The sequence below is a fragment of the Oncorhynchus keta genome, chromosome 14 (genome assembly GCF_023373465.1).
Source record: "Oncorhynchus keta strain PuntledgeMale-10-30-2019 chromosome 14, Oket_V2, whole genome shotgun sequence".
Lineage (NCBI taxonomy): Eukaryota > Metazoa > Chordata > Actinopteri > Salmoniformes > Salmonidae > Oncorhynchus > Oncorhynchus keta.
This window is the reverse complement of record NC_068434.1, coordinates 63,500,185-63,527,574: the sequence shown is the minus strand read 5'-3', so window position 1 is coordinate 63,527,574 and position 27,390 is coordinate 63,500,185. Positions and strand designations below refer to the sequence as shown.

Genomic DNA, 27,390 nt, shown 5'->3' with positions numbered 1-27,390 from the left:
TGTTCTGTGTCATATGTGTTGATTGGCCTATTTGGCGATATGTAGCCTAGTTGGTATCTATTGTCTACTGCATAGTCGATTAACATAATACTGTAATGTGTTACAGTGTTACAGTAATCGGGGTACTATTGCAAACACTACCGTAGGTCTAGCCATAGAGATGATGGGCCTACCTGCCAAAGCGTCATCAGTGTACACCTGTGTACACGTCACGATTATAGACCACCACTCTCCGCGCCCTGCATGGCAGGGGAAAACATACGCAGTATCTATCAACGAACGATGTTACACACATCCGGAAAGCCCTTCAGTATTTACAATTAAATCAACGGGGATAATAAAGATTGCCTCCTGGACCTAGGCTACCAGAAGTTACTATATCCAATGGGCGTCTTCAACATTTTAAATACTTTTGAACGCGTTTGCATACAGGAATGTGCAGTTTTTTGTGCGAAGACTTTACATTTACAGTAACCGTAATATAATTTGTATTCCAGCTCAAAACTTTTGGCTACAAAAGCCATGGTGTAAAAACGGCATGCCTCGTTTCTTCTGGCCATGATGGATTTTTTGTTATTTACATACAAGTATCACAAAGGAGCGGAATGTAAGCTCGCCTGTTTCTCCAACTCCCTGAATAGGTGTTTTCGGTGCGTGCAGAACAAACCAGAATAGTCCCCTTACACTGGCGCGCAACTGTAACGCAATTTGTATCACATTCTTTTTGGAAGCAGCATTTGATCAACGAGGAATATTCGCGGAATAAGTATTGTTAACCCCCTTTTTTAAAAATCGCCACAACAAAGTAGCTTGTTGTGCGATCGTCGCATCAAAAGTGAGCCGTTTTTATTTGGTCCCTTACGCTTATTGCAAACAAGTGTTTTTTTGTTTTCAAAGCTACACGGTGAGTAATCCACCACGCTACTCTCTAATAAAGTGCCCGTGCGTGTAGGAGTGTACAGTCAAATCATCATGAGGAACACCGAGGAGGCGGAGGGGTTTGATGGCGAGGCCTCCAACACTTCCATGATCTCGGGAGCAAGTAGCCCATACCAGCCCACCACCGAGCCCGTACACTCAAGGAATGTTTTGGGTGGCATTAGGTGTGACTTTGAGTACCTGAAGTCACACTTTGGCATATTGAAGGCCGTTGAAGTGGTGAGTTAAATCATTCAGTCAAATCATTCAAGAGACTGCTTAACTAGGCAACTGAAGAACTGTAAAGATGTGCATATGAAAACGCTTAATTGAATGGTGTGTAGCTTCATTTGTATGTGTGTAGTCTGTACTTGTCTGTTTTTGATAGATGGCCTGCTTCTTTAGGCACAGTGACATAGTAGTAGCCCATTTTGCATGTTGGTCACCCACAGTCCACTCTGCTACACTTAAAAAAAAACATCGAATCAAATTTACTCTCACATGCGCGGAATACAACTGGTTTAGGATTTTACCGTGCAATGCTTGCTGACGAGCCCTTCCCAACAATGCAGAGTTTACAAATATAATACACAAGAATGGCGTTATATACAGGGAGTAACAGTACCATATCAATGTGCAGAGAGGTACATGAAGATAGTACGCGGTTTTGCAATGGAAGTAGCCCAAATAATGACAAATTCCTCTACTAGAAAGAATTCCTTATCAACCAGTTCCTTACTGTTCAAAAGTTTGGGATCACTTAGAAATGTCCTTGTTTTTGAAAGAATAGCAACAACAACAAAAAAGGTGTCCCTTAAAATAACAACATTGATCAGAAATACAGTGTAGGTATTGTTAATGTTGTAAATGACTATTGTAGCTGGAAACTGCAGATTTTTTAAATGGAATATCTACAAAGGTGTACAGAGGCCCATTATCAGCAACCATCACTCCTGTGTTCCAATGGCATGTTGTGTTAGCTAATACAAGTAGATCATTTTAAAAGGCTAATTGATCATTAGAAAACCATTCTGCAATTATGTTAGCACAGGTGAAAACTGTTGTCCTGATTAAAGAAGCAATAAAACTGTCCTTCTTTAGACTAGTTGAGTATCTGGAGCATCAACACTTGTTTAACAGGCTCAAAATGGCCAGAAACAAAGATCTTTCTTCTAAAAATCGTCAATCTATTCTTGTTCTGAGAAATGAAGGCTTTTCCATGCGAGAAATTGCCAAGAAACTGAAGATCTTGCACAACGATGTGTACTACTCCCTTCACAGAACAGCACAAACTGTCTCTAACCAGAATAGAAAGAGGAGTGGGAGGCCCCGGTGCACAACTGAGCCAGAGGACAAGTACATGAATTAGTGTCTAGTTTGAAAAACAGAGGCCTCACAAGTCTGGCAGCTTAATTAAATAGTACCCACAAAACACCAGTCTCAACGTCAACAGTGAAGAGGTGACTCCAGGATGCTGGCCTTCTAGGCAGAGTTTCAAAGAAAAATACATATCTCAGACTGGCCAATAAAAATAAAAGATAAAGAGAGGCAAAATAACACAGACACTGGACAGAGGAACAGACATGGATTAGCTAACACAATGTGCCATTGGAACACAGGAGCGATGGTTGCTGATAATGGGCCTATGTAGATATTCCATTCAAAATCAGTCCAGCTACAATAGTCATTTACAACATTAACAATGTCTACACTGTATATCTGATCAGTTTTATGTTATTTTAATGGACAAAAAAAATGCTTTTCTTTCAAAAACAAGGACATTTCTAAGTGACCCCAAACTTTTGAACGGTAGTGTATAACAATTGTATGACTGTTTATTTTCAAGAAATCAGCAACATTTCTCTCATCAGTTGACAGGAAGGGGAAACAGCATAGTTTAATGCGGGGCTTGAGCCGGTACACCTAAAACCAGATGTCTAGGAGGGAGAAAACACAACAACAAAGGAAGATGATGCCTCCCAAAGCTATGATAATTCAGTTGCAGAGGAAACGACTCGGCCAGAGTTTTGTCCCCTCTTTTGGTGCCAAACCGCTCAGTCAAAGATGGTGCTCTCACATAGCCTACAGATGAAGCACTGTATCCACAGTGCGGGAAAATATATATATATATATATATATACAGTGCCAAGGGAAACAACCTGAGCCCCCTACTCAGAAGATGCCATGTTTGAATATTGCTTCATTAGCAATTATAGAATATTAGTTGGCTTCTGTTGTGCTGTACAGAGGTCAAAGCACACGCCCTCTCGACTCTTTAAGTGAACTCATTGTACAAAGAGTTTTGATGTTCAGAGAATTCACCAGATTCAAAGCCCGAAAAGCCACAGTACCCGTGTGACCAGGAGAACGGTGGGAGAGATCTACCTGAAGAATCACACACACCGGAGATATTTGTCTTTGAGAAAGACATCTGTAGCCTGCGTATAAAGTCTGTGCTGAGAGCAACTCTCTGTGCCCAGGTGGACGTTCACTGCTTGGTCAGATGAGACTGACAATAAGCATGTGATAACAATGTAATAGTGGGAGAAAGCTGATCAACTAGAGGTTACATAAAAACAAAACACTGAGGTCAAACAGGAAGTCATGTCTTTCATTACAGTTACCCAGGGTAAATTGTTGTGGAGACACCACAACTCCCAAGGACATTACATGTGTGAATGCAACAGGTCTTTCCAGTCTTTCCTGGTCATGCCAGTCGAATTCATTACCTGCACTGGGTAGGATGTCTGAATGTCGTTATCTCACCTTATCTCACCTTTACCATGTCTGCCAACCAAGCCGTGTTGGCGCTATGGACCTAGTCACTGTATTACTTTATTAGCCTTGCTTGCTATTCTTCCTCTGTAAGGGGGTTTCATTTGAACGATAGTACAGAGGAGTTGATAACACATTCCTTACATTTACTCATGGCAGCTCATTCAGGAAATATGCTCAAGGTTGACCATAATAGTTTTACAGTCGCAGAGCTCCCATATGTAGGCTTGGTTTGACTGTCAGTTGACCTTGGAGTGCATGTATGCTACAGCCTTTCCCACTGCCACTGGGCAATGATTGACTGGCTTGAAGGGCCACACAGGGAACTGCTGAGGCCTTGTGTTTTACTATTTAATCCCCCAAACACCGTTCATTGTAACTCATCTGCAAATGTGCCCAGTTTTTCCCTGAACAAGAGCACTCTCAATGTAAATGGATCATCCCAGTTCAATCCACATTAGTTGATGATTGATATTGTTGAACTAAATTAAACTAGTGATAATGGACTAAAGTCTAGTTTAAAGGGAGGGTTGATGATACGTTATCCTTCCCTAATAGGCTACTCACTATTCAGTTACATAAAATCACATACGATTTCAGCTATAAATCAAAAAGCATACTTTTTGTGGGGAAGTAAAGTTGAATGTTCGGCGCTAACCTTGCTGGTCAAATCGGGATGGTTTTGTGTGTAGTACAGTATATGTCACATTAGTTAAGTTGAGGTGAAACCCTCCTCCCGTTAGCACGTTTACCTCTCCTAATGACTTTACTATGGGAACTGTTCCTACCGCCACACCCACTTGGTCTCTGGTCCCATAGAGGTTGTTGTAACATAAACACTGAAGGTCTGAGGTTGACCTGGTGTTACTGGGAGAAGCAGTAGCCCCAGGATACTGGTGCTATCACCTTCAGAGAACCTTTCTTTGTGTCAGTCTCTGGTAACTTTACATGGGTGTGAAAAGTCTCGGGACAACAGGCTTTTGTGGATCTCATCTCCTCTAAGCATTTCTACATAGCTCAAGTCATTTTTCCCAATCAGCTCTTACCCAGTCAGCTCTAACCCAATCAGCTCTTACCCAGTCAGCTCTAACCCAATCAGCTCTTACCAATCAGGTTTTGACAGTCCCTCCTTTTTGTACTGTTTATAATGTAATTTACACGGTGGCCTTTATAATACCAAAATAAAGCTCCCGTTTCATCTCATTTGTAGAGTGTTGCCTTTTGGATCAAGTTGTTACATAGCTATTCAGTTGTCAATGGACCTTGTAATGTTGATCTTTTTTTGGATGCTTTAACAAGGGAAAAGTTTAATATTATTGAAGGCCCTTTTTGTAGGCTGTGTATGGAGCTAAATGAATTTACCAGACGCTGCTCCATGTCAGCTTGCACTTCCCATTCTGGAGAGACTGTGTATTCTGTTCTAATGTTTCTCTCTGACTGGTCTTCAACAAACACACATGATAGGTGGAATTTTCTGACTCTACAGACATCTCTGGGGTCAATAAACAGGAGAGGAATTTTTTACAATTTTTGCACAGAATACAATGAGCCATTTGGGCCAGGAACGAAATACACAGGACACCACTGATCAAAGGTCGTTGGAGTGCAGTCTATGTTTTGATGCCTACCTCCCATTCATTTTCTGGGAAAGGCTGCTTTTATCACGACTCAGCGACGACTTCATCCACACTGCATCCACCCCCAGTCTGGACACGTCCATGTTGTAATGTCACGCCGTGTGCACCCAGACAAACACACCTCTAATGGGGTTTCAATTGGCAGCCACAGAGGAAGACATGGGCTCAAAGAATCCCTCACTAAGGTACCTACTGCAAGTGTGGGGTTGACAAAGATTTGCCCGTCTGAAATAATAATACGTTTGTGTGTGTGCGCGTGACTGTGTGTCTGTGTGAGAAACCGTGTGTTGCGAAGTGTTTGGGCTTCGCAAGGCTGTAATTGCAGCAGATGTGTGAAAGGTGGTGAGCCAGGCAGCCTGTCAGGAGTGTAGCCTAAGCGCTCTCCTGCCTCAACAACTCTATGTGTCAGAAATAGAAGAGTGTTGTGATGAGGAGCCCTGTTGCAGTCCCCTGTTCTGTTCATTAACCGGGCTGACAGGTTTAAGAAACAGCCCGGGGCTAGGGAGGAGAGGAGGGGAGCTGGTCAGAAGGAACACGACCAGCTGCCTCCCTGCTGCTCCCATCAGCATCTGGTTCAATATACTCGTTGATTTACTCACTGCACTTATCATGTCAGTTGTCTCCTAGGTCAGCCAACTAAGATGCCAGTTTTACAGCAAATTCTGACTTTGACAATTTTTCTCTATGCCATAGAAAATTGTTGTTGTCAGATGGATGACCATCCCATCCTCAAGGTATCAAAAACTTGTTCTTCAGGATAATATATGACTTAGATGGAGAGGAAAGAGTGGCTACTGATCTGCATTGTGTCTGACCCAGAACAAGACAGGATGGATTGGGCCTTGACACTGCGCCAACATATTTTATGGAAAATGTGTTTTGTTTTTATGAGGGAAAAAATTATATTACAGATGGATTGGTCTTTTTTCCAACTTCATTATGGTAATTCTTTACACAAATCATAGGCTTCATATAGTCTCCAACGCTATTACAGGTAATTGTACAGAGGTGAGGGGTTTTTCTCTGTCTAAAGATAACACCACGGCTAAAAAAGGAGGTGAATTTGCATATTCAAGTCCCACTGTTGCCATGGAAAGCGTTGTCTGTCAATCACCCTTTCTATTTAATGACTACAAAACAGGAGTTGGCTCTTCACAGAGAGGCCTCGCTCAATCTGCATTTCAGAAGAGCATGGAAAACAGACAAGAAATCTGAGCAGGTCATACATCATACATTATAGAAACAGCATGAAGTGTACGTGAATGCAAATCTGTGTCTCCTTTCATGGCTTCTTGATAAGGTTTGTTAGGGATGGATTCTCGTGGTTAAATCCCAGACTTGGTATTGGTACTTTTAGAGTTCTGGCCGTGAGCAGATCCTCAGACGCTTGGCTCTCCATGTCCCATGTGGGGAGCTGTAGACTGTCAAGAAGTCATGTGAATTCCTCGTCAAAGCTGTGAAACCAAGCGTCTGCTTAAGACATCTGAAGGCTCCCCTTAGGAGGGGGATTTTTGAAAAGTGGTGGGAGGAGAGGGAGGGAAAGAAAGGGATTCCATACGAGTGTGATGTCACTTTTGATGATGATACCAAAATAGTGCTCTCTCTCACTCTCACGCTCTCACTGTGTGATGTGACTAGGGAATGTTCCATTTAGTCACCTTTTTAGCTTTCTGAAGGTGGTGTGAATGTACACAGTGCACGGGTGCATTTGCATGCTTGTAATTCTCAGACTTCCTATCACAGAGCTCATACATTTTTCATGATAAAAGCTGGACTGGGCCCTTTATCCCAGATGGAACAGATTCTTTATTGAGATCTGTCAGGCAACTAGATCCGGTCTGAGCTGGGACAAAGCCTGGAATATGTATGTGTGGTGATGGCGGTGGTTCCGTCTCCCTCAGGCTCGCGCAGACCAACCTGAAATCTGCTGGTCTGACGTTTGTGGAGAGTCGGGCTGATTACATTGGAAGCCCTAAATAACACATTAACCTCCCGAGTTCTCCCCCATCACTGTGGTGGAGTAATGATTGGGAGGGAAAATATATCAATTAACTGTTCACAATGAGGTTGTGGGCTCCTCTCACTCACTTCCCAAGGCAATGCCACTCCCATCAGCACCAGTCACCTCAGTCTCATCAACGATTTGGAGTAAGGTGAAAGAAACATGGATCGTGTCACTAGTTGATATAGCATTACTAAATGGCTAACCCCTGGCATGCCTCACATGATTAATTAACCATATAAATAAGTCATTTGTGGTTTTCACGTTGGTCATACTCCGTCTGACTGAATGAGTTTGTTTGGGTTGATGTGGGTAGTATCATAACTACCTTATTTTAAGGCTCTCCTTGACCTGTCCCTCTTCCTCCTCCCTCTCTGCAGGCCTTGGCCCTCATAGCCTTCATCTGCATAGAGACCATCATGCTGTGCCTACCCTGCGGAGGGGTCTACTTCTTTGAGTTTGTCAGCTGCAGTGCCTTTGTAATCACCGGCGTCCTCCTCCTCATCTTCAGCCTCAGTCTGCACACCAAAGTGCCCCACGTCAACTGGAGCCTGACGGTGTGTATACCACCCACACGCACTGGCCAATCACATCCTCTTATACTGGAGGCAAGAGTCTGGTTCAGATGTCGATAAGCCAATAGACACGTCTTCTGGAGGACTTAAAGAGTTGTTCTCTTTGCTTTGAGACTAAAGTTGTGACTAGTTTATATACAGTGTTATTACATAGGTATAAGAGCAACTTCACATAACGTATTAACATATGTGATTGAATAAAAGTTGATTGGTTGAACTGAAGGGTAAACTGAATTTGCTGAATGTGCACTTGCCTATACAATGTGGGTGAGAATGAGTTTTTTTTTAAATGCAGTCATAGCAAATGTTAGTGGTGGGTATTCTCCAATCCAACATGGCCCCTTTGACTATTTGCCTACAAACACACATCGTTAGAGCGTTGGGCTCCGGTACAGGATGTGTTGGAAATGGAAACGCTGAACACACTGCATACCAGAAAGAGAAATAGATGGTGAGTTAAAGTGGTTTAAATCCAACCATAACTATCGTATTGCATGGTATACTTAGTACTATGTGTTTTTACCTCAAACAGGCATACGGGGGTGTGCCTTTGGCTTTTACTGTTGGCCAAGTGAAGCAAAATGAAGCAGGGTTTTTATATATTGTTTTAAATAGGCTTTGTGTGTTTTTCTCCTGAGGCCCACTGGTTTTGGGCTATGCAGGACCCTTCAAAGAGATGGAAACATTGCACCATGTCCACACAACATATGGCGGTCTTTGTATCTCTATAATTCAGTACTTCCATATGAAAAATATCAATGTCTGTGAATGTGATGTCATAACGTATTTGGGGTTTTTTATCGTCTTATGCACACCGTTTGTGTGAAGAAACAAAAGTAATTTGGTGTGTTTATGCCGTTGGGCCTTTTGGGGTGGGCAGTTGAAAGGTCTGTAATCTGTATTAATTTGAGTCAGTTAGAGGCTGTTGCGTTGTGTGCATATGTGTGTTTGGTTGTGGCTTAAAGAGAGCTGTTGCCACCTCCAGGGCTCTTATTGGCTCTAGATTGGAGTAGCGGACTTGGCCTCGGCATAGTGGCCCATTTTCCCTTCATTGTATTTATATCTGTGACATTCAAAGCTTCTCCAATGTGAGTGGGCTCCAGGAATTTTGACATTACACAGCAGTTCTGACTGAGTGTAAACCGAGAAAGTAATTCTCCAAACACTCCAGGGACACTGAAATGACCCCCTTGTGGAGCTGACTTATAAATGTGGAAAACGTCTGAGGAGGGTCTGTTCTTCCAATTATGTGCTATTTGATACTGTCATGTCAAACCCCTGCTTGATTATATGTTTGGTAATGGTCTATTGCTGTCTTGGGAATACAGGGGAGCTATTCCCTCACCTAAGAAAATGAGACCAGCCATGGGCTTTATCATAAAACTCTCTGAGGTAACTTTTACAAAAAGTTGTTGAGTGAAAGCTCCTGGAAATATCACATTTGGTTAGAGGTCATTTGGTTATTCAGATACATTGTTGGCGCTAGCTAAGGGGAGTGAGTTCGGTATTATGAGTGTTCTTTTTCTTTCCCTGTCCCTGGTGAACTGTGTGATCCCGTGTCTTTGGATTTGGGTGGCAATGTGCCTTTGGTCTGTCTTGTGCTGGCAGAGACTGACTCTCTTTTTGTGGCGTGGCCACAACGATCAGACATTGTCTCAGAGCTGACTGTCTCTCTTGTCTCTCCACACAAAGGCTTTCAAATTACCAACTGCCATGCCAGGGAGTGCCAGCACAGAGAAGGGTGACCACGCACACAGACACTGCCAGTTTTAAATGTGGGCGAGTGCTGGCCCAGTCAATGCTGGGAAAGTTTTTGGTCACAAATGAGGAGGCTGGGAACATAAATCTCACTACATGCTTGACTGGAATGGCAGGCGGTGGAGGACCTGAAGTGGCCTCTAGACTGGATCTTTGACAATGTGCCAGGTAGTCTCCCCTCTGAGTGATAGCATATGCTGATCTGGTTTGCAGGTTATCCCCTCTCACTTTACTGCAGATCCTGCTATGCCAGCTCCTTATCCTTTCTGAACAAGGAAATCAGGCAGTGTATTGGCTTGAATGGAGCGAAGGTTTCTGTTTTGATAGATGAACCTGTGGCAAATCACAAGCAACATCTTATTTATTTACTTTGCTGACTAATGATTAAATGTGATAACAGTGCATTCCTCTTGCAGATGTATCTGTGTGGTTTACTTTCTTTGGATCTTGGCATCTGTTGAAATAGTGTGCAATGCCATCCTGTTTGTGTATGCATTACTAGCTTCTGCTTGTTTGTTCCAAAGCAGGTCTCTGTCAGACCCCATGCTGTTTTACCTAGCAGGGTCCATTCCCTCCCCCTACACGTTTAATCCACCTGCAAATTATGGCTTGCTATTGTGATTCATCTGGTGTGCTCGCAGAGCCCTCGTCTCTTACATTCTATTCATTTTCACTCAGTTATTTCAGAGGGGAGTCCAGGAAACGTTTTTCACTGCAGTTTTTTAAGCCCTGTATTTTGCCACCCAAGCAGAAGACATGCAGTAATTATGCTTCTCTTTTTATCGATTTCACCCCCCCTCAAAAAAGATTGTTGAACTGAATGTTTTCTGCAATGTGATGTCTACTCGCACTTCAGAGAGTTTGTCTGGATATGCATGTGTCCTGTTGCCTTGATCCTTGTCTAAATCAGCATAAACACGCAGCTGAAAACATTTGGTAGAACCATTTGAAGGGGATGTAGCTTCTGGCGCCTCGACAGCCCTCCTCGGTGAAAGACCACTCCTAACGCACTCAAACGTTCTGGCTTCCAGAGAGTCCCTGGCTGCTCTGCCAAATGCTGAGCTTGCTGACATCTCCATCTCCCCCAGAGAAGCCAGTAAGTCTAAGCGGCCTGCCTGCCCCTCTGCCTCGGGGCTCAGGGTGAAGAAGGGGTTGGAGAAGTGTGTCACTCTGCAGAAAGCGCGAGAGTGAGGCAGCGGTTTGACTGGGGTATTTAAAGGCAGGCGCTCCATCTTACTGCTTTACAAACTGCAGCTGTGCATGTGGTAATGGGTTCTCCCAGAGAATAATGTGCTGGGGTGAGCTGGACCTGGGGTGAGCTGGACCTAGTGTGAGCTGGACCTGTGTGAGCTGGATCTGGGGTGAGCTGGATCTGGGGTGAGCTGGATCTGGGGTGAGCTGGATCTAGGGTGAGCTGGATCTAGGGTGAGCTGGATCTAGGGTGAGCTGGATCTAGGGTGAGCTGGATCTAGGGTGAGCTGGATCTAGGCTGTGTAGTAGAGGGAGCGTGGCAGTATTGACGCTGAGAAATCAGTCCAGTAACACCAGTTGGACCAGTGTATGCTGTGCTGTTACTAAGGTTGTTGGTGATGGTGTGTTCAGTGGGAGATCCAGCTCTAGAAGATAGCCTAGTGCTGCTGTAGGAATGCTTCCATTAAACACATCAGACGGATTAAACCCCAGGATAAACAGCACTTTTCACAGTTTTACATCCCACTGAGCACCGTTTGCCTTCTCTTCACACATCTTGCCAAACAGATCACACACAGACACGCTCTCTATACCTGCCAAACATAGACTGCAAATACAGGGAGTGAGGCATTAGAGTTTATTTGCCTTACATTTGAAGCCAAGTGTGAGACTCAGGCTTGATTAGTTTCTGATTGACTCCAGCATTTGTGTGGTTTGGTGGTCTGAGCTGTACATGTGTGTTGGTGCAAAAAGGGGAGACTTGAGTCTGGTTTGGCCAGTGTTTGTTTTGAGGGTCTCGCTTGGCTAGTGTTCAGTCTTGAGTCTAGTTTGGCCAGTGAATATGTGGGGGATAGTTGGTGTCATGTGAGATGATGTGGGTTATGACTACCATTATGCAGCTATTCACATAGGGGGCCATTGCCCCAGTCATGCTGAAACATTTATTAAGCATACACTGAAGGACTGGTCAGCCAGAACAACACATCCTGAAAGCTCACGGAGACACAGTGTCCGATGTTCATGTGAATAATCAGGTCCTTGTACTAGGACCTTCAGTGACTGCCTTCAGCGCCAATTACTATCAACAGAGAACAACAGAACAGCACAAACAATTCCAAAAAATCAGATTAGAGGTTGACCGGTTAATCGGAATGGCCGATTAATTAGAGCCGATTTCAAGTTTTCAGGACAATCGGAAATCTGTATTTCTGGACGCCGATTTTGCAGAATAAATGTATTTTATTTATTTTTACAACTTTATTTAACGAGGCAAGTCAGTTAAGAACACATTCTTATTTTAAATGACGGACGGCCTAGGAACGGTGGGTTAACTGCCTTGTTCAGGAGCAAAATGACAGATTTTTACCTTGTCAGCTCAGGGATTCAATCTTGCAACCTTACGGTTAACTAGTCCAACGCTCTAACCACCTGCCTCACGAGGAGCCTGCCTGTTATGCAAATGCAGTAAGAAGCCAAGGTAAGTTGCGAGCTAGCATTAAACTTATGCTATAAAAACAACCAATCAATCATAATCACTAGTTATAACTACACATGGTTGATGATATTACTAGTTTATCTAGCGTGTCCTGTGTTGCATATAATCGATGCGGTGCGTATTCGCGAAAAAGGACTGTCGTTGCTCCAACATGTACCTAACCATAAACATCAATGCCTTTCTTAAAATCAATACACAGAAGTATATATTTTTAAACCTGCATATTTAGCTAAAAGAAAGGTTAGCAGGCAATATTAACCAGGTGAAATTGTCATTTCTCTTGCATTCATTGCACGCAGAGTCAGGGTATATGCAACTGTTTTGGCCGCCTGGCTCATTGCGAACTCATTTGCCAGAATTTTACGTAATTATGACATAACATTGAAGGTTGTGCAATGTAACAGCAATATTTAGACTTAGGGATGCCATCCGTTAGATAAAATACAGAACGGTTCCGTATTTCACTGAAATAATAAACATTTTGTTTTCGAAATGATAGTTTCCGGATTCTACCATATTAATGACCTAAGGCTCATATTTCTGTGTGTTATTAGGTTATAATTAAGTCTATGATTTGATAGAGTAGTCTGACTGAGTGATGGTAGGCACCAGCAGGCTCGTAAGCATTCAATCAAACAGCGCTTTTGTGCGTATTGCCAGCAGCTCTTCGCAATGCTTCAAGCATTGCGCTGTTTATGACTTCAAGCCTATCAAGTCCCGAGTTTAGGCTGGTGTAACCGATGTGAAATGGCTAGCTAGTTATCGGGGTGCACGCTAATAGCGTTTCAAATGTCACTCGCTCTGAGACTTGGAGGAGTTGTTCCCCTTGCTCTGCATGGGTAACGCTGCTTCGAGGGTGCCTGTTGTCGATGTGTTCCTGGTTCGAGCCCAGGTAGTGGCGAGGAGAGGGATGGAAGCTATACTGTTACACTGGCAATACTAAAGTGCCTATAAGAACATCCAATAGTCAAAGGTATAGGAAATACAAATCGTATAGAGAGAAATAGTCCTATAATAACTACAACCTAAAACCTCTTACCTGGGAATATTGAAGACTCATGTTAAAAGGAACCACCAGCTTTCATATGTTCTCATGTTCTGAGCAAGGGACTTTCTTACATGGCACATATTGCACTTTTACTTTCTTCTCCAACACTTTGTTTTTGCATTATTTAAACCAAATTGAACATGTTTCATAATTTTTTTGAGACTAAATTGATTTTATTGATGTATTATATTAAGTTAAAATAAGTGTTCATTCAGTATTGTTGTAATTGTCATTATTACAAATACATTTTAAAAATCGTCCAATTAATCGGTATCGGCATTGAAAAATCATAATCGGTCGATCTCTAATTCAGATAGCTGAAGGATTGACAAGTATGACAATGATGTTGGTTACAGAGACTCTAAATATGCAACTTTAATATGACAGAAACTCAAATTCTACAGAAACTTTAAATATGCTAATATTTTACTTAAATATTACAATTCTGAAATACAGCATGAGCATACAGTACCAGTCAAATGTTTGGAAACACCTACTTGTTTAAGGGTTTTTCTTTATTTTTAATATTTTCTACATTGTAGAATTATAATGAAGACATCAAATCTATGAAATAACACATATGGAATCATGTACTAACCAACAAAGTGTTAAAAAAATCTAAATAGATTTATATATTTTATATTCTAAAAACGTAGCCACCCTTTGCCTTGATGACAGCTTTGCACACTCCTGACAAACATTACTCAACAGTGTCTCTGTACAACATGGTGCGAGAAGCTTGTACTAACTCCTGGCTACTTACAATATGTACAGTAACTATCAGTCTAAACATGACCTGTTCGTTAACATGCATGGTCTGTCTGTCTGTCCCTACAGGACCTGGTCAACACTGCAGCCAGCACCTTCTTCTTCTTCCTGGCTTCTGTGGTCCTGGCTGCTCTCAACCACAAGTCTGGAGCCGAGATCGCAGCAGTGGTGAGTTCCCCCGCCCCGCCCCGCCCCACTGCATCCTCATCCTGGTCACTCCCTGTGACCCCTGACCTGGGCCTTCTCAGAGTGACCACCCTGTTTATTAGTCTCTCTCAGATGTACACCACTGAAACATGGGCTGAGGTCTGGTCTTTCTCCGTTCACCCCCTCATCCTCCCTTCCCTACTCCCCTCTCATTGTGAAAGGGTTCTTTGATCCATTATTGTGCTATGCAATGAACAGTGGCTGGTGTTACATGACCCACTAGATTTATGTTGTTTGAAGAGTAGCCTATATGCATCTAAAATATACATCAGAGACATTTACTGCAAAATGTTCGGAGATATGTTCAATAATCAAATCGAATCCAAGACATTTAGCTATTAATTAACTACAATCCTCCCTGAAGTTTTTCTGTTGAATTTCTGTTTATCAGATTCTTTGTCTTTCCACATTATACTGTATTTCCTGTTAACTGCTGCCTCCCTGTGGAAGATAGCCTGAACTGCATTTGACCAAGTCAATATCGCATTTTGTCCCCACCTATAGTATAATAAAGCCAAAATAGAATTGCTGCCACATCAAGCTGTCTGACAGTGTGAGAGGTTTGAGGATCAGTTGGCCAGACAGTAATTGGCCAGCCCAGAGGCGAAGTGTTCATGATCAGGGTGTGCTGAGAGCTTGATGATGTGCGAGCAGAGCCACAGTGAATATTCATGGCTCCATTGGCCACCCTGCTGCTGCCACATCCACACCATTTACTGACTCAGTCCCTCCCTGGAGGTTATGAGCTGATTTCTGATTTCTGATTCATGTCATGTCAGCTCTGAGCCGTGACATGGACGTTTACTCTGGAGTTCAGCCCTAATTCCCTCGTTGGAGAGAGAGAGAGGTAACACCTCATTGGTTTCTCTCTCTCTCTCTCTGTGTTTCGCTTTCTCTTTGACTATCAACCCTCTTTGTAACCCTCAACCTAATTTTGATGTCTCCCCCTCGTTCTTTGTACCGCTTGCTCCATGATCTCTTGCAGATTGTATGCATTTGTCTGGCAAAGCTTGCTTGTTTCCTTACACATAAGAAAAGCATGCACGCCCTCGCACACACTGCTGCTCCTTTGATTCCTGTGGTTGTGCATGAGGCTGGATCAGCAGAACTGTGTACTACGGGCGCCCGGTCGGTGGCCTGAGGATTTGTGCTTAGTCGTTTATGGTACAGATGTTCTCAGCAGGAAGTTTCAAATAAACATCCTGGGCTTTTCAAGCCTGAAGGGGGCCAGTTAAATCCCTGGGCTCTCATTCTGGGGAGGGATGGAGGGAGTCGTGGGAGGGGTGTATTTGTTGAATTCCACTCTTGTCTATTTCTTTAGGGGCGTATACTGTATAAAGGGCTGCGATTTGGAGACAGATTAGACACTTTGTGTGTTACTGTTTAATCAACTAAATGTCTTGCTGTAATTATACAGTAGTCCCTGCTTGAGATGTATTTACTACTGGAAATATTAGGAAGGACTGGAAGGAGGTGTCATTTCCTCCTGTACTACTTAGAAACCCACATGTATTTTAAGTTTATAGTAACATAAATTCTGTTGTGTTGAATCATGTTTCTGTAACTTCCTGTGCAGATATTTGGCTTCCTGGTGACGTGTGTGTACGCTGTGAACACCTTCCTGGCTGTGAAGAGGTGGCGTATGGGTGACGGGCGCTCAGTGGCGGTCCAGACCAGTGAGTACATGCGAGCCCGGACTGCCTCCCGGGGAGAGATGGAGGCACGGCCTGACCTGGCCTGATGGAGGTGATATTCTGAGACCAAGACTGACATTTAGGGCTTCTATCTTACCATACCCTCTCTCCCACTACCCACTAGTGACATAACCAATCCCTGTACCCACTCCATGGATGAGCACTGCAGCCTCTTTACTTGGGGGTCTCCTTTGGCGAGAGTCCCTCAAGGCCTGGACCCAGAGCCCTAGCCCCCTGAGAGTACAAATACACAGACTGGGTCAGAGATCTTCCTCTGTCGACAGTCATCAAGAGAATTGACTTGATGTTAATTAAGTGATTTTCTGGTTTCGAATTCAGTGTGGTTTGAACTCTTGCTCCAGTGTTTTGTAAATGCTCTTAACTGTGTGACTTGGTATCTATGGCCGCCAGCACGTACTGTACAGGGTTTGGTGGTTATGTTACTTGTAGCACTGTCTGTTTAGATATGGAATTATTTTTTTAACGCTACAGATCTGACACAATGAGAACAACAATTTAATGAATTCAGTTGATTTATATATATTTTTTAACATGAACTTGAAAAAAAAAAAAGGACCAAAAGTTTAGGCCTATTCATTAAGGCAGGTCAACCGGTTATTAAGGTTATGAACTCAGATACTCTTGAAACACATTCCCAACACAGTTCAGTTCCATAATGTCATTACATTTCAGTTGTGTCTCCCTCTGTAGAAGATGTAAAGTAACCATCCTCAGTGTATCTCACTAATACACAACACCGAACCACATGAACTTTTGAAGGAAAGTTGAAGGTATTCGTTTTTTGACTAACTTTATTGAAGAACTTGATTTAGTTTCTTCAGAAAGTATTCATACCCCTTGACTCATTCCACATTGTGTTATTACAGCCTGAATTCAAAATGGATTAAATATATATTTTTTCTCACCCATTTACCCAAAATAGCCCCTAATGACAAAGTGAATACACGTTTTTAGAAATGTTTGATACTTTATTGAAATTCAGGCTGTAACATAACTAAATGTGGAAAAAGTCAAGGGGTGTGAATAATTTCTGAAGGCAATGTAGTTGGTATGGGTGCTATTTGTAAATGGTTAAAGAGTATAGTATATCTGGCCTAGTGAGTGACAGACAAATTGCACAGTGGTACGTTACTAACATGGTGGTACATTTGGTCATTTAACTTAATACTGATAAACAGGTGCAGGTCGAGGTCAGCGTCCATAGCACATCTCAGGTATTGGCTGATTCATCATTTATTTTTTAAACTTAACTTAAATGTGGCATCACATACATTCGTCAAAAGATGTTGCCTTCTTAATAATTGGGTCCATGGCATACTCATTCAGAGAATGGCGCACCAATGGGGTTTTACTTTTTTGCCATGAATGTATTTAGTTGAATGTGTGATCTTAATAACCTTATACAGCAAACATTATCACATACCTTATTTCAGAAAACACCCTCGCAACTTCCTGTACTGTTTTTGTTGAGATCACATTTATGGAGATGTAGCCTAAGTCTGTTCATATGTGCAAGTTTGTACTGAATGTGTCTAGGATGAAGGACTTTTAGTTGACTTGTGTTCTGGTCATTGGATTTTCTGTTCTAAATAGTATTGTGCGTTTACATCTACACAACATTGTGATTCCAGGTGTTCTGTATTCCACAGACCCTGCTGGTAATACTGTATGTATATGTGGATTATGGTAAAGATACCATCAGAGGAACTGCTCATGGTGGATGCTTTATATGAAGTGCACCTTGTGGGACATCTTACAAATGTTTTAAAAGATGCCGTCTTTGTCAAAATGATCATATGTTGTGTTTAAGAGTTGATGAACCAATATTCTTTGTGAGAACAATCTTAAAGCCTAACTAAATGAATGACTTTGTAGGCGAGGGCGGGAACATTGCAAATCTCAAATGAATTTGAATGAATTGACCGTAATAACTGTTGATTATGATTGAAACGTGTGCGAGGGTGGGTTTGTGTGAAGAATAGACAATCAAAATGTTTCTATTTATGTCTCTCTATTCAATGAAGGACTGGGCTGATTGTTTTAAGTGGTGTATTATGCGTCGACTTCACAGTAGTGGATCCATCTCCTTTATCTAGCAATACATTATTCTCTGACATGCAGTAATAGACCATGTGAGTGCATATGTAATCCTTGCTTTAACTAGTAGTGAAATGATGTGACTATAGTGGAACAATACGAGTTAATGCTTCATGAAGGCCTTAACAATCCAGAGCACTTTGTAAATATAACCTAAGATTTTGAACGGGGTGTATTTATATTCCAGTATCTTTTAACATGCTTAAAACAACTCCACCAGTGCTTCATGCATAGTTAATGACTTGTGTCAAGGTTTTGAACCACTCACAATCCGAAATGGCCTATCTTAAAATGAAGACTTAACTGCTCTTATCTTTTTAAAGTTTGACCTTGATTTTCTTAAATGCTCTGTAATTGATACAGGTACTTGTACTTGAGGAGGCAGTCATAAAATCTGTATTGTTGTATTTAAATACTTTTCTGTAGATTTAACAAAACGATCGTTTATGGTGACAACTTTGTTTCAAAATAAACGGGTTTGGAAGTGTTGTCTTAATATTTTATTAAACAAAGTAAAGCTTACACTGGCTGAAAATCAACTGATTCCTTTCTTCTTTTCTTTACATGACCTGCAAATTGATAAATGTTTGATGTACAAACCTGGTAAGAAAACCTTAATAGGAACCATTTTAAATAGGAAAACATTTTGGTGTACCATTTATCAATGAATGCAGTCCTACCACATTTGTAGTTTACTTTTCAAAACACAATCACAAAAGTCTCAGTGCTTTTCCATTATCAAAAGTTTTCGGAATTGGTAGAAAAGAAAACATTCCGCGGACAAATCCAAATTCAAACAGGAAGTGGCCATTTGGGCAGTCCGGTAAGAGTCGCTAAGTGCCATGCACAGTAAGTCTTTTCAGCGCGGTGAACATGGATCTGTCACAAAATGATTGTAATGCAAGGATATCACATCAGATATAGGAACATTTTCAATAAACGTTACCAGAAATGGAAAAATCAAGCAAAGCCAGTATGATGATTGGACAGATGGTGTAACCAGCCAACCAGCTGCCAATCTTTTCAATTATGTAAACCTTATAAAAACAGGGAATTTCTCCAGATTCTTCCATTTAAATGTAGTGTCATCTGCCTTTGTTCCCCATGCTCCTCTTGGCATTATGGAGGCTGAGCAACTGTAAACCAATAGCCATCACCAAAACTACCACAGTTCATTCCCAGCTTCAGAAATGTATTTCAGAGTTTGGGCAATTTTAGCGCATTTGGAAAATAATACTGTAACTGATCATTGTATGTGTCAGCATTCCAAAGTGCTAAAGACAGATTGGAAACCTGTTTTCACATCAGTTTCAAATTAAATGTGAATCTTTCAGGAAAACGTTGATGTCTGCAGTATGGCTGTCTTCCTGCCAGGCATGGTAGATTGGACACACACACGGTCCCTGGGGTAGAATCTCTTCAGTCTGAGTCAGAGTCTGAGTCGTTGTACTCTATAACACAAAACCAGAAATAAAAACTTTTACAGTTATGTTATGAGCTGTGCCTGTCTGTGTATGACACATCCCCCCTGCCTATCCCTTCCATAGAAGGAAGTGAAGTGAATGCCTTGTCTTGCTGAGTCCTGATAGCTCTGACCTCCTGCAATGATCAGGAATTAGAAATGAAGATAAAGCCTATATAATCCTACAAGCTAATCATGATAGGTAGAAACACATTTGCGGTCACCATGTGGACAGCATCGATGATTAAAGAGCTAATATAAATGTTAATAACATAGTAACAACTAGGTTGTGCTGAGATATTTTCAGGGCAAATGAGAAATCAGAATTCAGATGTAACCATGTTTTGTTTATTGAATAGATTAGCGACTCAGCATGGTCAGAACTAAGCCAACAATCTGCACAGATTTTCACAGACGATGTGCTGACTCCACAAACACACTCCATGAGTTTTCGATCCCCACTGACCTATGTGACCCGTGGCTGAGTAAACTTGAGCCATGTGGTCCACAATGTGGCTAATGATTTCTACTACGCGCTATCAGCAAACTGCAAGTTTGTTGTTTTCCTAAACTATCCAAACACATTTCCTTAGAACTGACAGAAACTAAAAACCCTGAACGGAGAGTCAGCACCAAGTTTTAATTTCTATATTTCCTGTGTCCATTTTGTGAGAAGAAAAGGAAAGGACGGAATGTTTCTGAGGGGTACTGTAGCAGCTACAGTGTGTAGCATTAGGGACAAAATGTAGATTACGTTAATTAGATCATACTATATACTAGACAGGATTTGAAAGAAAGCATTACCTGAGGTTCTTGGTGGGTCATCACCCGAGTCCCCTCCTTGTTTGAGGAAATTAGCCAGGTCATTAAAGATGAAGTAGAAATCGAGCGCAAAAACAATGGTGGCAATGAACCCGAACACCTGAAGGGGGTGGAGGGAAAGAAAACCTTTGATATCAATGTGAAATTGCTAGTGAATCCAAAAGGGGGTGAAGTGTCTGACAGAAGCTAGCAAAAATATGATATCAAGACACAATGAAGCAATGCAGCGGAATAACCAGACACGACTTCTGAGTTCAATGTTAACTTCAGAGTTCAATGTGTATACAGTCAATTAGGGGGGGGGGGGTCAAAGTAATTCCATGGAGAGCCTAGTGTCTGCCGGTTTTTGTTTTTTCCTTTCAATTAAGTGGAGTTCCTTACTAATTAGTGACCTTAATTCATCCATCAAGGACAAGGGAGGAGCGAAAACCCTCCGTGGAATGAGTTTGACACCTGCGCTGCAAATGGCGAGGGGACACAGCTCTGATAGTGGCATAGGCTAGATGAGAGATGTGTGGATAGTGTCAAAGAGCATTTCTTACCCCTGCTGCTTTAGAGGCCCCGTCGGTGAACTTGGAAACTGATATTATGGAGATGATAAAAAAGATGATGGACGCACTGACACAGCGCAGAAAATCCTAAAAGAGAGAAATAATACAAATGAAAAAGTAGTTTTAACATTTGTTTTAGAATTGTCAGCAGTGGCTACCATCCCTACTGTACCCAAGTGGACTATAAATATACTGAGTGGACAAAACCTTATGAACACCTGTTCTTTCCATGACAGACTGACCAGGTGAAAGATATGATCCCTTATTGAAGTCACTCTTTAAATCCACTTCAATCAGTGTAGATAAAGAGAAGGAGACAGGTTAAAGAAGGATTTTTAAGCCTTGAGACAATTGAGACATTGATTGTGTATGTGTGCCATTCAGAGGGTGAATGGGTAAGAAGAAATATTTAAGTGCCTTTGAACAGGGTATAGTAAGTAGTAAGTGGTAGTAGTGTTTTTTTCACGCCCAACATTCTCCTGTGTGTATCAAGATTGGTCCATCACCCAAAAGACATTCAGCCAACTTGACAGAACTGTGGGAAACAGTTGTAAGAACACCTTGGGAAGGTGTTCTTAATGTTTTGTACACTGTGTGTATACTCACCATGAGGGGAAAGTGGAATCCCTTAAATCGCTCATTGAATTTGGTGGAATAGGCAAAAAGGAGGAAGAGGGCAGCCAGGAACTCAATCAGGGGTGCTGTGACAAAGGCTGCCGCCGTGGACGCAACAAAACAGATGAACGCGATGAGGGACAGAGCCTGGCGGAGAAGACAGAGGGAGGGAGAGATGGAGAAATTGACCAATAGAATGCAGTGAAGGCATACTAAAGTTATTTTGGTCCAAAATCTCCCTTTCAAGAAATGTTGCAGTGCCCCGAAGCTATTACATTTCCTGTCTCAAGCTGTAAGGAGATGTAGCTGTTGAATGACAGTTAATATACACAGACACTCACAGATACACTAAAAGCCTATACTGTACATGCATGTTTGCTTGTTTATACACAATTGTGTTAACGTAATTGTTCACTTTAGCTAATCATGAAACATGTTTGTCTGGTTGAGCACAAATCCTGAAAGAGGCAACTGCCTTTGTGATTTAAAGATCGGAATAAGTCTTTGTTATCAGCATGCAGTCTCTCAACGAATCACAAGTTTGTGTTTACTTTGTACAGCATTTCTGGTGATAGTGCTTGTTTTCCTACACCCCCTTGTCCTGAGTTCCCCCGGCCATCATCATTGGACAAGACAAGCCCAGGCACTGTCATTCTACACAGAGAGCCATCTTGTCTTTGTTACACTAGGTCATCAAAACCACAGACATGGCTCGACTTGGGTAGGGAACTCCCCCAAATGCAACACAGACTGCTACTGCAGCTTTCATAGATACAACCCTGAACACACTGTTCACCTATCTTACACTTAGAATGTGTTTCGTCATCGAATAACATTGAGTATCTTCACAAGGCACAGCAGAACTGTGCTTCTGCTTATCAGACATTTTGTCTGACCTTGACATGACTAACGTTTCTCATCTCAGACACCCACTGCTATGTTTCTGCATAGCAGGAACAGTTCTTACCAAATATGTCCTTGAATAGATAGTAAAGCAACAAGGTCAATTCTCCAGGAATCTTGGAATCTAACATTTGCTTCTGAGAATTCGGGCACGACAACATTTCTTGTAAATTGAATGCTACAAGCGACAAACTAAATTACTTAAGCAGCATTATTGTCATTCCAGCTATTACGATCAGGGAAATCTCTGCATATGTTTTCCAGCTGTCTTGAGCCACTACTAAAACCAGCATATTTCATTGTGAGTGTTTCCATCCATTTCCAATGGTTAAAGTCATAGTAGCACCCGTGTGGTTTCTAGCGCAACAAGGGGAGAGGATCATATTCTAAGTGTGTGTAAAGAGGCTGCATTGTTCTTGGAGACTGATTCCTTTACCTTATAGCGCCAGTCAGCCAGAGCCCTCTATTCCATACAGTATGGCTGTTGGGTTACTACATGCCCTCCAGCAGAGTCAGTTAAGTAGAGACTGAGAGGGTTGATCATTGCTTTCTGCAGCACATCCATGAACTGAATCTCACATGCCAGAGATAGGAGGGTCCATGATAATAACATATTTTGAGTTCATTCGGTTCAAATCCTCGGTGATGACCCCTTTTACAGTAAAGATATCTAAGCAGACACACTCTTGCTTCACTTCCTGATATCTGAGGTTTGAAATAATCCATCATCATTGAATTATCAAGAATGAATGCAGTTCATTTATTTGCAACCCTTTGTAATTTGAGCAAACTCTGTCTTTGAAATGAATTTTTACCATGATCATTTTTGTTTAATTGCATGTGGAAACGTGTCCCTACCATGGGCTACTGCACATCATGTCAAAACCTATTAGTAGATATCCAGTATTACAGTAATACACGCAAAAGTGCGACAGTAGACTGACCACATGAAGTATAGAATACATTACAGTTGTATGTAAGGTATATTGCTAGCCTCGAAACATGGTTAACATGAATTAGCCTACACAAGGCCACATGAATATGAATGATTGTTTACAGGCTATATGTCTCCAAAATTATTCATATGCATTGTCTTTCGTATAACTGGTATACATCTCACCTGAATTAAAAGGTTATCAGTCGTAAACTTAAAACCTTCCAAAGTAAAAAAAAAAAAATGTGTGGCTAACTCTAATTCATAAATATTTTTTTAGCGCCTTTGACGAAAACAAAATGAGAACCGTGTGATGGACACACTGATCTCAATAGAAATTAGCAGAATTCAATGGTTGTGTTTTCCATAGAGTTTACCTAAACAGCTGGTATACAATAGCATAAATTAATCCTAACAAAAACATATTTTTCAGCATTTAAATGTGTAACACTGAATAGCACAAACCCGTTAAATCGAGTGCACCCCGCCCCGTCATCTAAACTTCTACGCATCTGCTTGTCTTGGCAGCGTTGAAGAAAAGTATTCGGAAGAAGCAATGGAAATAAATGACACTAATATCTTCTTTGAAATGCTACGTTACCACTTCTGCAATAAGAAGTTGTCCTTTCCTTGAAGATGCGAATTCTTTGGCGATTGGGAGAATAGTTTGAAGGACACTTTGGCTCGGTCCAGTCGTATCGGGAGCTTCGATGTCCCCCATTGCAAAGATAAAGTTTGAGTTCAGTAATGGTTACAGATCCAGTGGGCTGGAAGAGTTGAGAGAGTGGAAAATGAGAAGCCTCGAAAAAGCGTGTTGCTTCTTAAAGTGGAAACGGAAATAATGAGTGCGAAACGTAGTTCACAAAAGCTCAACATCTGCATTCTAGAGATGTTGGACCCTTATGCTGGGCGGACTGGGCTATGTGCATGCTAATATGCGCCAAAACTAAAATACTGTAATGTATTTGTTAAAATTGTTGTGCTGTATCCCTCGAGTTTTATAAATAATATGTTTTAACTTTATGGGAACGTCATAAACAGCTCAAAATGCAATAGAAACATTACTTTAGAATAAAGCAGAAATAGACTAGGTAGGCCTACACGCAACCTGACATTGTTCAAAACATTATACAGGCCTAGCTTTCAAAGGTGTACTTATTTTATATACATGATAATTGTGTTGTTGCATGGATTAAGCTATACAAACAAAGGGGCAATCTGCAGTTGATACATCCATTTTTTTTATTTAGAAATTAATTATATGTACACATATATAAATGCCACATGAGCTTAGTTCAACTGTCATACACCATCAGAACCCAAAATATAAGCTTGTTTTACTCCAATAATCGTAAACAAACACTATATAGCCTCGAAACATAGTTAAAACTATCATGTTGATATCATTGATGGTCAGTCCTTGCATACATTGCTCTGTCTATGAATTTGAGAGTGTTTACATTTCTCCATCCACATATCCTTCAGGTTTTTACCAAAATGGGCCGGGGCCAAGCTTTGTTATTGTTTCAACTGCTGATTGCCCCCCTTTAAACCTACACATATACATGGAAGGACTGACATAAGAGAGTGAGCATGGGAGGAGACAATTGTGGTGTCTTCACTTCACAGTGCCAGTTGCTGCTGCTCTTGGTTGATTGAATGTGACCCTCTTGAAAAGCATGTAACCATCCACACACCACAGGCCTGTTGCTATGAAACCCACTATCTGGATAGGGAAAATATACAAGACTTAGTGTTAATATCAGATATAGTCTACAGGATAGAATTGTAGCTGACATTTCTGTAATAGTTCATTCATTAGTTGTACTGGGTGCCAAATGTGTGATTACAGTATAGATGAATGTTAGTGGAAATGTTCACAAGGGTTGTAATGCCTTTGGGTAGTTTATTATTGACAGGAGAGTGTGTAAGATGAGGCTTCATCCAGAAACCCAGCTCTATAAGGCCCCCAATTAGAAGGTCAACAAGGAATACATTTTTTTATTTTATCTCACCCCTCCACCCAGGGTCCCTGTCACTGTGTAAGTGGACACTGCTATCAGACTCAGGATAAGTATGAAGACTGCTGCAAACAGTGAGTTGAACAAATCCTGAAGAAGAAAAGACAATGGAAGTTACTCAGGAAGCTTGCCTGTCTGACATTTTCACAGCAGTTAATCAATGTAAAAGACCTACTGTAAACTATGTACTGTAATTAAATACTGTAGGTTCCTTACAACGAGAGGCCAGAAGAACAGAGTCAGCTTCTTGTTCAACTTCAGCGTGTACAGCAGAAGCAGGGAGAATGTGATCACAAACTCCATGCATGTAGCTGCAATGTATTTGGGCCTGGATGCTACCGCAAAACACACAAATGCTACAAACATAGTCCCCTGAAACAGAGAGCATTGGCATTTAGGAAATTATAGGAAATGCTATTTGATTGTTTCCATTCAAAAATATTTAAGAATAGTCTAATCCTACAAATTGAAATGGTTGTTTCACACCAAAAGCTGTGAAAATGCTGGTAGTTTTAATTTATTCAAATGTAATGTCTACTAGAGGGCATGCAGTATCTTGTTTAACATCATCACCAACTACTGGGTTTAACGTTTGAACAGTTCACAGGAACTATACCTCTGATATTCACTTCCACTTCTGTTTTCTCATAGACAACATATTTGGGAAATAATGTATGTCAATATAATCTCTGTAACAGTAAGCAAGTGTAATATCCTATAATAATACTGTGCAATACATTCTTGCTGTTTTTATCAAGTTTACACCAGATATATGACCTTATCTGTGGTGATAAGTCTTTCCAAAACCCAGCGGTTTACCAAAGTATGAAATATGCATCTGAAAAATGTCTCACCATCTCTACTAATTTAACGACACCCCTCAAGGATCGGAGAAAAGCAGTATCAACCTCCATTGTTAACGAAGGGATGTTACTGGTTGTTTTGTCGTCTGTCATGTTGTTAAATTTCAAAGAACCAGCTATGAGTTTGTGCTTCCTGAAAAGGCTATTTCCTTTCAGTTGCAGGATATTACAGTCCGTTGCTCAGAATGTGTGCAGTGTTTTCACACCCATCACTGTTAAACACACTAGGCCTTTTCATCCTGCTTGCATGCCACTAAACAAATCAAATTATATTGTTCACATATACATGGTTAGCAGATGTTAATGTGAGTGTAGCGAAATGCTTGTGCTTCTAGTTCCCACTATGCAGTAAAATCTAACAAGTAATCTAACAAATTCACAACAACTACCTTATACACACAAATGTAAAGGGATGAATGTGTACATATAAATATATGGATGAGCGACGGCGTGCGGCATAGGCAAGATGCAGTAAGATGGTGTAGAATACAGTATATACATATGAGATGAGTAATGTAGGATATGTAAACATTATTAAAGTAGCGCATTTAAAGTGACAAGTGATACCTTTATTAAGTCTGTTTATTTATGTGGCCAGAGATTTGAGTCTGTATGTTAGCAGCAGCCTCTCTATGTTAGTGATGGCAGTTTAACAGTCTGATGGCCTTGAGATAGAAGCTGTTTTTTAGCCTCTCGGTCCCAGCTTTGATGCACCTGTACTGACCTCGCCTTCTGGATGATAGCGGGGTGACCAGGCAGTGGCTCGGGTGATTGTTGTCCTTGATGATCTTTTTGGCGTTCCTGTGACATCGGGTGCTGTAGGTGTCCTGGAGGGCAGGTAGTTTGCCCCCGGTGATGTGTTGTGGGGTCGACCTTACTACCCTCTGGAGAGAGTTACGGTTGAGGACGGTGCAATTGCCGTACCAGGCGGTGATACACCCGACAGGATGCTCTCTAGTGTGCATCTGTAAAAGTTTCTGAGTGTTTTAGATGACACAACACATTTCTTCAGCCTCTTGAGGTTGAAAAGGCG

The 27,390-nt window shown here is 41.5% G+C and overlaps 3 protein-coding genes across 3 annotated transcripts; 1 reads left to right on the top strand and 2 right to left on the bottom strand.

The window, feature by feature from the left end:
- The first annotated feature begins 222 nt into the window (after positions 1-222).
- On the top strand, positions 223-18,725 carry LOC118393760 (CKLF-like MARVEL transmembrane domain-containing protein 4). Its single transcript, XM_035786807.2, has 4 exons — positions 223-1,158; positions 7,713-7,889; positions 14,237-14,335; positions 15,951-18,725. The coding sequence occupies exons 1-4, from the start codon at positions 973-975 to the stop codon at positions 16,113-16,115; spliced, it is 627 nt and encodes a 208-aa protein (XP_035642700.1). The 5' UTR covers positions 223-972; the 3' UTR covers positions 16,116-18,725.
- Positions 18,672-24,606, bottom strand: LOC118393759 (CKLF-like MARVEL transmembrane domain-containing protein 3). The gene is made up of 5 exons (XM_035786806.2): positions 24,075-24,606; positions 21,628-21,783; positions 21,013-21,108; positions 20,453-20,570; positions 18,672-19,637 (listed from the first exon to the last, which is right to left on the bottom strand). Exons 1-5 carry the CDS (start codon positions 24,192-24,194, stop codon positions 19,606-19,608), a joined length of 522 nt encoding a protein of 173 aa, XP_035642699.1. The 5' UTR covers positions 24,195-24,606; the 3' UTR covers positions 18,672-19,605.
- An 86-nt stretch (positions 24,607-24,692) lies between these two features.
- LOC127907329 (chemokine-like factor) lies at positions 24,693-26,620 on the bottom strand. The gene is made up of 4 exons (XM_052462090.1): positions 26,349-26,620; positions 25,711-25,866; positions 25,489-25,584; positions 24,693-25,199 (listed from the first exon to the last, which is right to left on the bottom strand). Exons 1-4 carry the CDS (start codon positions 26,448-26,450, stop codon positions 25,092-25,094), a joined length of 462 nt encoding a protein of 153 aa, XP_052318050.1. The 5' UTR covers positions 26,451-26,620; the 3' UTR covers positions 24,693-25,091.
- Positions 26,621-27,390: the final 770 nt, after the last annotated feature.